Source organism: Equus przewalskii, chromosome 10 (assembly GCF_037783145.1).
Source record: "Equus przewalskii isolate Varuska chromosome 10, EquPr2, whole genome shotgun sequence".
Lineage (NCBI taxonomy): Eukaryota > Metazoa > Chordata > Mammalia > Perissodactyla > Equidae > Equus > Equus przewalskii.
This window is the reverse complement of record NC_091840.1, coordinates 59,295,985-59,310,435: the sequence shown is the minus strand read 5'-3', so window position 1 is coordinate 59,310,435 and position 14,451 is coordinate 59,295,985. Positions and strand designations below refer to the sequence as shown.

The following is a 14,451-nucleotide window of genomic DNA, read 5'->3' as shown; positions in this document are numbered from 1 at the left end:
TAGGAGGCCGGTGCAGGGTCTCGAGCAGAAAGGTTGTGTGGACACATTTTAGGAAGGTCCCGCTGATGGCTGGGGGCTATGCAGTGGGGTGGGGATGGGGGGCTGCCCTGAGGGACCTGGGTCTTGCCCTCTGGCAAATCTGTGGCCTTCCCAGGATGAGTGACCGGCTGGGCCTCTCCCAGGGTCTTCTCCACACAGGTGGTTTATCGTTCCCACTCAGCTTTGCTCACTGAGGGCAGGGCTCACAGCAAACCATCCTACTTCCTCTCGGGCCAGCCACTGCCTGGTACCCAGGAGCAGTTCAGTAAACGGTCAGATCCCACTCCCCACTGGGCTGGCACTGCCTGGCTCAGGAGCAAGCCAGAAGGCCCTGAGAAATCACAGGAGGGAGGGCTAAGACCCAGAGAGAAGGGGGGTCTCCCAGGCATCCCCGACAGAGCCAGGCCCACCACCCCTGCGGGTCCAAGGCCAGGTCGCCCCTGCCTTTCTCTGGACGCCGGCCACGGAGGGTCCTCCCTCTCTGCCGTGGAGTCTGGGTGTCGGTGGGCCTGGTGCTGCAGGGCTCCAGTGCAGGCTCCCCTCAATGGCAGGAGGCTCTTGCTCTGAGGGAGGGGCAGGTGTGAAAAGCCAGTGGTGGGGCATGGCGGACCCCAGGAAGGGCAGGGCAAGCCTGGCTGAGACCCAGGAGTTGAAGGGACAGCTGAGGGCACCCCAAAGTAGCACCTCGGGCTGGGCTCATTTGGTGCAACCATTGCCAGTGCGGTGTGTTAGAAACAGAGGCTTCTGGGGGCCCCAGAGATTCGGCTCAGAACTGGGGTCAGGCTGGGAATTACATTTTTAACAGCTTCTGGCACTGGGCTGTTACACCTTCTGTGACTTCCTCACCTGTCCCCCCCCCCACCCACTCACTGGCCCCAGCTTATTAACTGCCCACTTTTTCATTGACCCCCGCCAGGGCCCCCAGCTGCAAACATAGAGATGACTGTGCCAAGGATCCCACACTGGAGGTGAGGGGGAGGCTGTGGGAGGGTGGGGCAGGCTCCAGGGCAGGCTGACTTCTTGGATATCATGTGAAAGATGAGGAAGAGGGGGTGAGGGTTACCATTCCAGGCACGGCATTCCAGATGTGGGAATACAGAGGCCCGGCAATGAGAGCGGCAGTGCATCTAAGAAATGCAAGGACTTGGAGGAGGCGGGTGGGTGACAGAGCCTGCAAAGCGGGCCCAGCTGGATGCTGACAAAAGACCCTACACCTGCTGAAAGGCCTGGCTTGGCGCTGGGGGCAGTAGGGAGCCATGAGAGGATTTAGAGCAGGGAGTGATGTGGTTGGAGCTACACCTGAAGAAGAGTTCTGGCAGTGGGAGGATGTGTGAAATGAAGGGGGAGCCAGAGGTGGAGGACACGGAGGGGCTGCTGCGGGTGAGGAGTGGACCTCAGGGAGATGGGTGTGGGTCTGAGGGAGCTGGGGCGTGCCCTGCACTCCAGCCCACTACCCCCAGGAGCACCTGCATCCCTCCTTTCTGTGAAGGTCCTGGACCCCTCTCTGCTCGGGGCAGCCTCAGGACAGTGTCCACAGACATTGAGGGGCGAGTCCGCAGGGATGCCCACCTGGCTATGGAGTGAACAATCCTTTTGTTGTTGGCCCAGCCCAGAAGGCAGATAAGCCTCTGCTCCCAGGGCCAGCCCACCCCTGCCCCCAGGCTGCCTGTCTGCACACAGCCAGCTCAGCGGGAAGCTGGCCCGGGTCCAGGACAATTAGTGCTTGTGACTTTGTACCCAACGCAGAGCATGCTCGGGACCAGAAGTCAGAACAAAGATCCTGGAGGCGGTGTGAGGCCTTCCCTTGTCACCTGTGCCTGACCGCAGCCCAGCCCCGTGGCTTCTGTGGGCTCCTGGCCCAGCACTCCGCATGCTGGGGCCACAGCCTCTCGTGGCCTGGAAGGATGGCCACCAGCCTCAGCTCCCCTCACCAGCATCTGCCCCACACACCCTAAACTTTGTCCCAGTGATGGGCTCAGAAGTCGCCTCATCTCAGTGACTCACTCCGTGTGAGAGGCAGGCCCTGCTGTGCCAGACTCACCGTGTGACTCGAAGCTAGCCCTCTCTGGGCCTTAGTCTCTCTGTCTGCACGCTAGGGGGCTGGCCTCAAATCTCAGGCCCATTGGGCCCTAGGGCTCAGCAGCAGGTGGAGCTGTAGCGGCGCGCCCCTCCCCCCGTGGCCTGTTCCCCCGCCTGCTTGTTCCTGGTGAGCCCCACCCCATGGGGCCCAGTCCGGATGAGGTAACGTCTCAGGAGCCGGGCTCGGGGGAGCAGGGGTGGAGGACCCACAAAGACGCATTGTCTCTGAGCCCTGGACACCCCCAGCAGAGCACGCAGCAGGCAGGGCGGGGACACCCAGGCTGGCCCACTGGGGTGTCCTGGGTAAGTCCTTGGCCTCTACAGATCCTCAGTTTCCTCATATGTAAGAGGGGGCGGTGATGGCTCCCTGAGAGCATCATGGGAGGATGGCCGGCCAGCATCTCATCCTCTCCAAGGGCAGCTTGTGTCCTGGCATGTATAGGGCAGGGTAGGGTGGGCACTAGGGCTGGGGCAAACCCACAGCACCCGCCTTGCACTCCCCCTGGGGCCTCCTGTGCTCACACGGCCCCCAGTGCTCAGGCCTGGGCTGGCAGGAAGCATAGGGGACAAGCCCAGGCCCCCTGAAGCAGGGCGGGTCCGAGGCATGCTTGAGCTCCAGCCAAACCCAGCTCCAGGCCTGGCACCAAACGGATGCCAACTTGGCCTCCGCACCCCTCGGTTTTCTCATCTGTGAAATGGGTCGACCCACCCCCTTGCCTCAGGGCTGCTGCCAGGGCTGAGTGAAGCCGTGATGCACACCAGCACTCAGTGGGCGCTCTGCAAACACAGGCGACAGAGGGAGCTATGACAGCACGTGCGGCGCCACGTGAGTGGGGCTCCTTCCTCCAGGGGAGCAGGAGGGCCTGAACACAGAGGAACAGGAAACATCTGGAATGGCATGCACTCAGGCCCAGGAAGGCCAGGGCTGTCAGCCATAGTGACGGTCAGGTGGGCTCAGGAAGGGGAGCAACTTGCCCACGGTCTCCCGGTGGGCGGGGTCCAGCCCCTGGGACTGAGGACAGGTGAGGACAGCCTCCAGCCGCACCTTGGCAGCTCCTTCACTCCCAACCCTCTGCAGGGGCCTGCTGGCATCCTCTGGGCCAGAGCAAGAGAGTGGAGACCTAGAGATGCATCCTGACCAGGCCTGCTGGTGACAGCGAGATCAGGCCAAGGGGACAGAGCCCTCAGGTGGGAGGCGAGAGCCCATGTGCCCGTGTGCTGGGTGCCTGGACAGTCTCTGCTCTCTTCTAAAGGGGCTGTTCCACTCTCTGTGCTGGGGAGGGGAGCCATAACTCACCCCGGCCCCCCGGGGCTGTCGTGAAGCTGGGAGGGGAAGCACTTTGGGGGCGGGGGCTGGGGCAGGGCTGAGCCAGCTCAGCTAAGGGCCTTGACTGAGGGGCCCCTGGCTCTTCCCCTAGGCGGGGTCACTCAGCTCGGCAGTGTGGAGACTCTGGGCTGGGTTGAGTCTCTGTGGTGGGGCCGTCCTGCGCCTCACAGAACGTTTAACAACACCCTGGCCTCCACCCATCGGCCGCCAGGCGCGACCACTACAAACGTCTCCAGACCCTGCCCATGTCCCAAGCCGGCGACCCCTCTATTGAGAAGCACCGCCCACACCCTGAACCCCGTACCGATCCAGGCCAGGGCAGGGCAGGCAGGATGGGCAGGAGGAAGCCCTGGGCACCAGAGGGGCGGGGGCTCGCCTGTCCCGTGTGGAGCCTGAGCCGCAGGCCGAGTCCACGCGCCCTCACCACGCGCCCTCCCACAGTGACCCGGGCTGGCGCTTCTTTGTTGATCAGAAGTAGGTCCAGCCTTCGCCCAAGTGGCTGCTGGTTTTTCCAGTTGGGCTGCAGAAAGCCGGACTGGCTTTTCAGATGAGCCAGGCATCTCACAGCTCCCGTCCTGTCCTACGCTATGAGCCTCGAGGCCCAGGGCGCCCGGCTCCCACTGGCTCAGGCCATCCCTCGGCACCCAGCCTCACCCCCAAATGTGGCTCGGACTCGTGGCCTGGCCCTGGGCTCGGGTGGAGTGAGAGGGCTGAGTCCTCTTCTCAAGGCCTGTTCCCCCTTTGTCATATGGGGCCATCAGTCCCACATTCTCCACCTGATGGCCCTCAGGGGCCAGCTGAGCCAGCAGGCAGGGGCGCTTGGGGACCTTACACCGTGGGAGGTGCTGGCACGTGTCCTCCCACCTCAGCTAGAAACCAGGAGGAGGGTGGGTTCTCAAGCAATAGAGCTCAAAGCTCAGGAGGCAGGGAGGGCTGCCTGGAGAGGGAGGTGTAAGGGTGGTCCCCAGCCAGACCATGGCTCAGAGGGGGAAGGGAAGCCTCTTGGCACTCAGACCAGAGCTGGGGTCTCATGGGAGGGCCACGCCCATCTCCAACCACAAGCAGGCCAGCAAGGGAGCTCCTTACTGAATGCCCTGCCCCACGCCTCCTTCACTCCTCACAGCAGCCCCGCCAGATAAACGATCATGTGCCCATTTTCAGATAAGAAGACTGAGGCTCAGAAAGATCTGGTGTCTCTGCCCGAGGTGACAATGCAGGTAGCAGGCCTGGGGTTCAGGCCTGGCTCCTGGTGTTCCCCCAGACTGGTGGCCAACATCCCACCGCCATAGTCACCACCATGGTATGACCCCACCAGGTGCAACCTGTATCCTGGCCTGGAGGATCTGAGGGCAGGTGGCTGCAGAGCTGGGCAGGGACGGCGAGCGGCTGAGGGCATGAGGGCGGGCCCAGGGATTACTGGCAAAGGAAGTGCTCCGGAGACAGGTCCGGGCCCAGCTGGCCCGCGGGCAGGGAGGTGGGCCGTGCAGGCAGGCCCTCGACAGGGTGACACTTGGCCAGGGCTGGGCCCACAGGAGCCTCTGGCCACCCGCCAGGCTGTGGAAAGGGCAGGCTCAGGGGTGAGAATGAGGAGGCCGGGTCAACATAGTCTTTCCCCTGAAAGCACCCAGCCTTCCCACGGTGTCTGGCTCCTGGGCACATCACCCTGAAGTCCCTGCCACCTTCCCCAGAGCAGGGAGGTGGGCCAGAGCTGCCCCTCCCACACCCTGGGCTATAGCCTCATTTCAAGCTCAAGGGGTGGGGGAGGCCTCGCACCCATCCCCCCCACCCCTGCCCAGGGCTTGGGGTCTATAATTTCTTGTTATTGCCAGCAGCTGAGTAACTCCCCGTAGCTCACAGCGCGCTTTTACAACCATCGTCTCCTCTAATTTCATCCTCACACAGCCTATGAGGCATCATTATGGCCGTGAGGCGCTGGAGGCCCAGAGAGGTGGGGCCATGTGCCCAAGTCCCACCAGGCAGCAGCCAAGAAGCCCGTGTGTGCACCAGGCTGGCCCTGTTGGCAGGTGCAGGCTCAGCCGGGGAATGCATCTGGGCAAGTCACAGCCTCCCTCAGGCCTCAGTTTCCCCATCTGTCCTGTGGGAGCCTAGTCTAGATGGCCTCAAGGCCCCTTCTGGCTCGGGCTTTCCAGGCTCCCACAAAGCTCTGGGGCTGCAGGAGGTCCTGAGGCCCCCAGTCGCACTGGGAGCAGAGGGTGGGATGGGTGGGCGGCGAGGGGCAGGAGCTGACCTCGCAGGGAGCAGTGAGCCCTCTGGGCCACATTCTCAGCCAACCCAGCCGCCTCCCACTCCCTGGGAGTGCTGAACACTGCGGAGACCCGCATCTGGGACTTCCCTACTGAGAAAAGGCCAAGGGCACTGGACAGGGGGCGAGGCCTCCAGAGCAGCCAGCCCCAGGTCCGGGTCCCACTCCCTGCCTCGTCACCTGTCCACCGGGGGAATGGCAGGGGCTGAGTGATGGGACATGTGTGAAGCACCACTGGGCATGTGGCAGGGCATGGCAGGGGAGGCCCGTCGGGTCTCTTCCCCAGCCTGTGAAAAGGCTGCACAGGGAGCCCTGAGGTTGTCTGATCTGCTGCCCACAGGGCTGAGGCCTCTGCAGTCACTTTTCAAAAGATGCCTTTTCCACACCCTGGACCTCTCGGCATGAGCTGTCTCCCCAGGGAGTCAATTCTCAGTGCTAATTACAAGGTGAGCAGTGCAGAGGGTGAGCGTGGGGCTTGGGGTCAACTCACCAGGGACACCACATAAAAATGTCCCAACAGTCAGAGACTCGCCGCCCAGAGAGCTCACGCCCACTTGAAAGGACCCACTGGTGTGGGGGGCACACTCAACAGATGCCGACAGACCACAGGCACAGGGCCCAGCCCCTGGTTACCCAGCTGGCGTCGCCCTTCTCCCGGGATTCTGTTCGGATCACAGGCCCGAAGCCCAAGGAATTCTGACCTGTTGGGGGTGGGGCCCAGCCGGGGTTCTGAGCCCCCGCTCCCCTATCGTTCACGTACCAGTGGTGAGTGACACCTGGGCGCCTCTACCTCCTCATCTGAAAATGGGAACAACTGCCGTGTCCCATCCGGCAGAGTAAATGAGTCAGCCAGGTGGGGTGCCGAGGACGGGCCTGGGACCCGGCAGACACTGTGGCAGGATCGGCTGGCACTGTGCATACTGATCCCTACTCTCTGGGAAACATGCACACAGTATGTGCCAAGTGATGGCTGGGTGGAAAGAGGGCTCCCTCTACCCCCAAGCAAGGCACCGAATGCCAGGGTGTCCAAGCAGAAGAGCCCACACACCCCTCTGTTGGACCAATGAGATCCTAGAGCCCAGAGAGGGGAGGCGACATGCTCAAAGACACACAGCAAAACAGTACTGAGAGCCAGCCCACCAGACGGCCCACCTCTGCTCCCTGGGCCCTCCCTCTACTCTGCTCTTGCTCCTCAAATCCATTTCAACTCTGCAGGCCTCAAGGAAGCCTTCTCTAATCTCAGCGCAGGGGAGCTTCCCCTGTCCGAGCCAGATACTAAAGCCGGTGGGAAGACATTCTACAGAGACAGATTTTGCCCTAAACTCAAGAAAGGACTTCCTGGGAGTCAGAGGTCTCCCGATTGGAGGTGAGCTGCTGGAGCCCAGGTGGTGAGCACCCTGTCACTGAAGGTGTGCAAGCCAAGACAGGTAACCAACAGGCATAGGCGGCTTTGAAATAACATGTGACGTAGCGCCCTGCTCCAGCACCTGGTCAGCCGGACCTTACTCAAGGTTATCTTATCTCTGACTGTTGGAGGCAGGTAGTGTCCTGTCCCTCAGGGCATTCAAGCAGAGGCCAGGTGACCACCTGGCAGAAGGCTCTAGGATCATTGAATTCTGTGTGCCCAGCACAGGCTCCATCCCTGGAAGGCAGGTGCTCAAAGTGTTTGTTGACTGACTGAGTGACCAATCAGCCATTCATGACCTGCTGGCTCACCTTGAGGTGCCCCAGGTGCATGCAGGCCCGCTCACACATGTGCAGGAAGTACTTGACATTACTCTCATCCACGATGATGTACACTGCCACTTTCCTCTTGAAGCCAGCATCCAGCAGGTCTTTGAAGATGTCCACATCGGTGAACATGTCCATGACCACAGCTATCACCTGCGAGCGGAAAGAGAGACCAGGGATGTCAGGCAGCATGGCAGATGGCAGTGGGGACAGGTGCCTCAGCAGGATGCATGGCCCTCCCTCGCCCGCCGCCCTCTCTGGGTGCCCACTCGAGCCCTGCTCCCCACAGCCTCAGGACTGGGACAGGGAAGTGACGGGCTGGGGCCTCTCTGGCCCCAAAGTTCTAGGCTTAGGATTCAACACTTGGGATACAAGATCCTCGATTGGTGGTGCAGACTGGACTCTGGGGCAGCAGGGAGCACAGGAGAAGCACGTTCAACACACCCGCTGCTTCCATAACACAAGACCCTGGAACACAAAGCCCAGTCACCTGGCAGGGGAGGAATGCAGGGAGGGGAGAGCTGCCGAGGAGCCTGGGAGGAGCAGGCTCTCAAAGGTCGCAGAGTCAGGAAGGGTCAGTGTCATGAGGAGCGGGCCGGTCCCCTCCGTGCGGGTGTCAGGGCTCAGCCCAGGGGTCCTGTTTCAGTCCATTCTGGGGTTGCATTCTTGAGTCAGGACAGGCCACGCCACTGCCCTCCATCCACTACCCCAGGATGCCGAGATGACGCAGATGTGCCAACAGCTAGGGAGGAGGGCCAGCAGCTGGCACACTGCTTGCTGAGGTCACCCCTGTGTCCCTGGGCTGGTGTGGACTTTGGCAGGCTCCCTCACTGTCACCTCTTCCGTCTGGTTTGGAGAGCGCCCAAACCAGCACATGAGCACTTCCTGTCATCTGACAACATCTGTCCCCACAGCAGCCGACCTCCAGCCTCCCGGACGTGGCTCAGGGTGAGTCCCAGAGGTCAAGGTGCACTGCCCCACCCCCAGCCCAGTGTGAGCAGTGACTTGAGTCAAGGCACAAGGAGGGCAGAGGCGTAGGGAAAGGACAGGGCCATGAACACGCTGGCCTGCTTCAGGGGTGGTCAGGGGGCTCTTGGGCCTGGGGTGATCAGGGACTGGCAGGCTCTGGTCCTCATCTCTCCCATCCCCCTCCCTGCCCCACTGGGTAGCAGTGGGGAGCACGAGAGACTTGGGCCCAATGCTCCTGACCCAGACAGATGTCCAGCCCCTCCCACCTTCCAAGGCACGCGCCCCCACTCCACCCTGGGTCTGAGAACCTCCTGGAGGAGCCTGACACAGAGAGGCTGGGGATGTGCTCTGGGCCACACAGCAGGCTGGGGCTAGTCAGGCTAGAACCGACCCACGCCAGCCACTGAACTCACTCTCACCCCAATAATGAGGGTAGCCTGGCAGGTGGCCTGGGGTCTGCTGGGGATGTGTCTGCACACTCCAGCAGGCTCACCCCACTGGCCCCTGCAGGCCCATCTGGGCTCCTCCCAGGCCTCAGGCCCCTGCTGACGCCAGCTGTGCATCCAGCAGTAAAGCTCATACCCCTGGGAGCTCTTCCCTGCCTGCCCTGCCATGGACACGATCTCTGTGTGACCCCGAGCAAGACACCCAGGTTCTCTGGGCCCAGCGTGCTCATCGGTACAATGGGTGCAGCAGAGCTGTGGGACCAGCCAGGGCTCCCTGATGGCTCATGCCCAGGCTCTTCTCTGCCCTCTGGGGCACAACAGCTCGCTGTCTTTGAATCTCTGAAGGGATGTGTGAGGCAGGGCAGAGGGAGCAGGTCCAGTCTATGAGGGGCTGGGACCAGCAGGGGGAAGCCACGAGGAGGAGGTCAGCACCAGAAGAGGAAATGCTTTCTGACCCAAAGTTAGGCAGAGGTCTTGAGAGGGAGTGAGCTCCCCATCCCAGGAGATGTTCAAAGAAAGGCCAGAGATTGCTTGGCTAAGGGGTGGCTGAGAGGACGGATGAGACACAGTGTCACTTCCGGGTGGGCTCACAACGGCTGTGGGTGTCACTCCAGTCGAGGGTTACAAGACCCTGAGGTGGGTGGGCTGGCGGCAGGGACTTACTCATCTGGACCGCACAGCCCTGGGATCCCCTTGGATAAGCCGTTCCTGCAGGCAAACAGCTGCACGCGCCACCGCAGAAAGAGTGCAGCACCGCCCCCCTGGCCCCCACCACTGGATCAGTCCGGTCTGGTTCCAGGCCCTGCCCGCCGCGGCAGACAAGGACTTGCCCCGGGCCTGGGCTGGGGAGCGTGTCCCAGCAGCACCCGCTCCACGTACGTCCATCTCCACATCGCCTGATCCAGGGACGGTCTGCTGTCGGGCGGAATCTGTTGGGGCCTGCCCCGGATGGTGGATCCCCATGGGGTCCCAGGACTGAGTGCTGGCTCTCCCCAGGCATTGGGCTTGGTGCTGGGGGTGGTCAAAGGAGGGCTTGCAACAGGTGCCACCTGAGGCTGGGGGTGGGGAGGAGGGCTTGGCACTGCCCAGGGAGGCCCCCACAACTTGTCCACTGTCAGAACCACACAGGTTTCTTGGCAGCCCTTGAGTCCTGCATGCCCTTCCCATTTCGCACACGCCCCACCCAGAGCACATCCTGCTCAGACAGTGCGAGCCAGTCCTGGCCCTCGCACTGCGTGCCGCTTTATGACAAGCCCTGACAACAGCACCTCGTTCAGGCCTCACAAACATGCTGTGAGGCAGTGGTTATTATTCCCATTTCACAGAGAGGGAAACTGAGGCATGGAGGGACTCACTCCCTTGCCTAATTATCTGTTTGGGTGGCCCAGCTCGCCAGTGACACTGGGAGCTCATCAAGGGGAGAGCCCCCGTCCAAGCCCAATGTGGCCTCGGGGTGCTTTTGTCAACTGAGAACAAGAGCAAATGGCTTGGCCCCAGAGCGATGGTGGGAATGAGGGCCACCTGAGACAAGCCACAGACTCCCGGACCCTCGGTTTCCCTATCTGTCAAATGGGGGTGTCGGCCAGGCTCACTCCTATGGTCTACCCAGCTTGCACATCCGCGGCTTGAGCACAGAGCTGCTGGCCCTGCCTGGAGGAAGCAGAGGCCGCCTGCAGCAGCCCCAGCCAGGTCCCGCGCGGGTCCTGGGCCAAACCCATGGAAAAGAGGGAGAGGAGGCTGGAACAGGGAGACCACTCCCACCCCGCCGTGTGTTAGGAGATGGCACTGGTCAAAAGGCAGGTGGCCTGGGTCTAAAGCTGGCTCCTCGTGACCACAGGAACCAGCCGTGTCCATGTGAGCGGTTCCCAGGGTGGGGACGGCAGGCATGTGCGTGTCCCATATTCCAGGCTTGGCATCGCTGGCAGCACCAGCCCCCCAGTCCAGTTCCCGAGGGAAGGAGGGAGGCCGCCGGTCCCCACACGTCTTACTGAGGGGAAAGCCTTCTCTTGAGATGCAGCCCAGAACCAGGAGGGACTGAATACCCACGGCAACCATCCTGATTCCCGGCGCCAAGGAGCAGCAGGGTGGTGCTGCGTGACGCCCGGGAGTAGGCGGTGAGAGGATGGCCATGCCAGGAGGGGGCCAGCAAGGGCAAAAGGCAGAGGCGGGTCAGGCCGGGCTGGAAGGGGACACGCAGGGACTGGTATCGGCACGGGGCCTCAATGCGCCTCATACCTAAATGCCTCCCCATGTCTCTCGGGGGGTATGTCATACGTGCAAGCCCCCAGGATGTGCTCTTCCTCCAGCAGCTCCCCACTCCTCCTTTCCCTCGCCATGCCCTCCCCAATCCCACAGATCTGCGGGTCCTCCCCACCCTGCCTCCTACCCGTGTCCCAAATCCCCTGCCTCTCTCCATGCAGCTAAGACTGTCTCTGGCCTTCCCCCCTCCACCCACCCCACCCCCCTGCCAATCTCCTGCCGGTTTCAGAATCCCCAAAATATCCTTGGGATGAGTGGACAGACATACACCCCATATGAGAGACTGTGGCCCAGAGAGGGGAGGGGACTGGCCAGTGGGGTGGTGGACATGGGTCTCTGGCACAGGCCCCCGATGCTCCACCATGAGCCCCCCCATCACTCAGGCAGTTACGGGCAGACAGACATACCCCACCTACCCTGGAGCCCAAAAGCGCTCCAGACATGGTGCACAAGCAGGCAAATCCCTCGTGGCCTCACTTTCACCGCCTGGAAAGTGCAGGAGACGGGGACACTCTTGCATCTCTGGGTCTGACACTCCACAGAGGGTAGCAGCACAGGCTCCAGACTATCCTCCCGGGAAGCTGCCTGACGTCAGACAAGTGCTTTGGTTTCCTCACGGGGTGACAAAAATGCCACCTGCATGGCTGTTAGAGGGTGAAGTGAACGAATGCAGGTGCAGAGCCAGCGCAGGACCTGAGAGCCCATGCTTAGCAGACGCCAGCTGCTGCCTTTGCATCGCACCCACCCAAGGCCTGATCCAGCAGACCCGTAGCACCCCCGGGGCGGACAGGCTGGGAATCATCGCCACCCGTCTCCTGCTTCCCTCCGTGCCAGCCGGAAGGCTGGTGGAAGGCAGAAGCTCACAGGAACAATACAGGGAATGCTTCAGACTGTCCTAAAGATTGGGACAATGACCATCAAGACCTTGGATTCAACTTCCACTTCCAGCTGTAATGGAACAATAAGGCCTGCACTTACCCTCCGACTTTAGCAATAAAAAACCAGGCAAAATCTATGAAACCATGGCCAACAGGTAGCACAGCCAGTGCAGTAATCCCTAAGAGAAGAGAAACAAACGAGGTCAGCCCTAGGATTGCCCCAGCCACCTCCAGGCCTCAACATGGGAAGGGCACCTCAGTGGAGTCCAGCAGTCTCCCGAGTCGAGGAGACAAGGTTCGCTCAGAGCATGGCAGCCAGAATTTGCAGGATGGAGCAGTGGAGGGGAGAGAGCTGCACAGAATGAACCTGCAGAGGGTGTCCCCTTGAGCCTTCAGCTGGTGACCGAGCAGCACGTGCACAAGAGGAAAAGGCCGAGGCCAAGGGGCAACTGCTGGAAAGGAGCAGCTGGAACAACAGCCAGTGCTCACAGGGGACTGGATCGTTTCCATTCCCCCAGCCAGACTGCAGACCCCTCTAACACACGGGGCCTGCAGGAGAGTCCTCCGGAGGATATTGCCTAAACAGTGGGCACATAAGCCCTGGACCAGAGGTTGGCAAACTTCTGTAGAGGGCCAGAGAGTAAATACTTCAGGCTTTGCAGGCCATATGGTCTGTGACACAACTACTCTACTCTGCTGTCATAGCATGAAAACAGCCATAGACAGCACGTAAACAAAGGTAGGTATCTGTCTTCCACTACTTACAAAAGCAGGCAGCAGGACAGTCTTGGCCCACAGTTTGCCAACTCCAGCCCTGGACAAATCTGCTCTGGTCCTGCCTAATAAAGCTTAACAGCAAGTCTCAAAAACATTAAATAGTTTCCAAGCAACTTGACTGCATCCCACAACAAAGCTCCGAAATATTTAAAGGAAAAAACAAAACAGAACTCCAGCACCCCACAACACAAAAGTCACCGTGTCTGGTGGCTAATCAAAAATTACCAGACACACAAAGAAACAGGAAAATAATGACCCACACGAGAAAAAGAAAAACCATCAAAACAGACGCAAGAATGGATACAGATGTTAGAATTGGCAGATAAAGACATGAAAGTAGTTATAACTATTCTATATGTTCCAAAAGCTGCTTAGAGACATGGAAGATATTTTTTTAAAAAAACACCGAGTTGAACCTCAAGGGGTAAATCAATTCAACATTTAAGATGAAAAATACACTGGACGGGATTAATGGCAAATTAGACACTACAGAATAAAGGATTAGTGAACTGGAAGACATACCAATAGAAATTATCCAAAGTAACAGAGAGAGACAAAGAGACTGAAAAACAGGGTCAGAGCATCAGAACTGTGGGTCAATTCTGAAGGTCTAACATACGTGTACTTGGAGTCTCAGAAGGTGCAGAAGTGGAGAGTGGAAGGGAAGACGGAAAAACGTTTGAAAAAATAATGGCCATAACATTTCCACATTTGGTGAAAACTACACATCCGCAAGTACAAGAAGTTCAATGAATTCCAAGCGGAAGAAATGGGAAGAAAACTACACCAAGGCACATCATAATCAAAATACTTAAAATCAGTGATAAACTGATAATCTTAAAAGCATCCAGAGGAAAAAAGACCATTACACACTGAGGAACAAAGACAAGCAGACTTCTCCTCAGAATCTGTGGAAGCCAGAGGACACAGGAGCAACATCTTTAAGGTACTAAATGGAAAAACTGTTAACCTAGAATTCCATACCCAGTGAAAATAGCTTTCAAAACCAAAGGTAAAATAAGGACTTTTTCAGACATACAAATGCTGAGAGAATTCATCCCCAGCAGACCGGCACTACAGTTACAGCCACCCAGCAGAAACTGGGGCTGCAGGGGATGGCAGCTGCCTCCATGGTGGAGGCACAGGCTCCCCCTCCCGCACTGGGGGTGAGGAACAGAGACAGGAAGAGCTACTCTCCTGCCCCAACCTCCTCCTCCAGCAGGAAGGCTGGGGCAGACCTGGCTGCAGTGCCTCAGTTTCCCATGTTCTTGACATGGCCCTCCTCCCCTCCCCACCTTTGGTGCTGGCAGGACTAATGAGACACAGTCTGAAAGGCCTGGAAGGTTCTCTGGACATTGGGAAAGGCTGCTAGGAGCCCCTGGCCCCACTGTGGGCAGCACCACCCCTGACTCCCGGCACTCTCCAAACCAGTTTGCCCATCCTCTGGCTCGGAAGGCCTGTCGCCCAGGTAACAGCCTGGTCCTGCCTCCCGGGCAGATGGGGAGGGAGTCTGTGTATATGGTAACAAATGCTGACCCAGCCAGGACCAGCTTGCTGACACTCGTATGGGTGTCCCCTTTCCAGAGACCAAGGAGGGGCAGCAATGACCACTCCCCATTTTCCAGAGAGGGAGTCACTGTCCCAGGGCCACACAGTGAGCTGGTGGCAGAGGCCTCCTGTTCC

The 14,451-nt window shown here is 59.9% G+C and overlaps 2 protein-coding genes across 2 annotated transcripts in view; one reads left to right on the top strand and one right to left on the bottom strand.

The window, feature by feature from the left end:
• Nucleotides 1–14,451, top strand: part of SLC5A10 (solute carrier family 5 member 10) — a 74,841-nt gene that overhangs the window by 36,651 nt on the left and 23,739 nt on the right. The window lies entirely within an intron of this gene.
• Nucleotides 1–14,451, bottom strand: part of FAM83G (family with sequence similarity 83 member G) — a 30,135-nt gene that overhangs the window by 7,717 nt on the left and 7,967 nt on the right. The window contains exon 3 of the mRNA XM_070563581.1: nucleotides 7,425–7,592. Coding sequence (XP_070419682.1) covers nucleotides 7,425–7,592 — 168 coding nt within the window. The remainder of the gene's footprint in view (nucleotides 1–7,424; nucleotides 7,593–14,451) is intronic.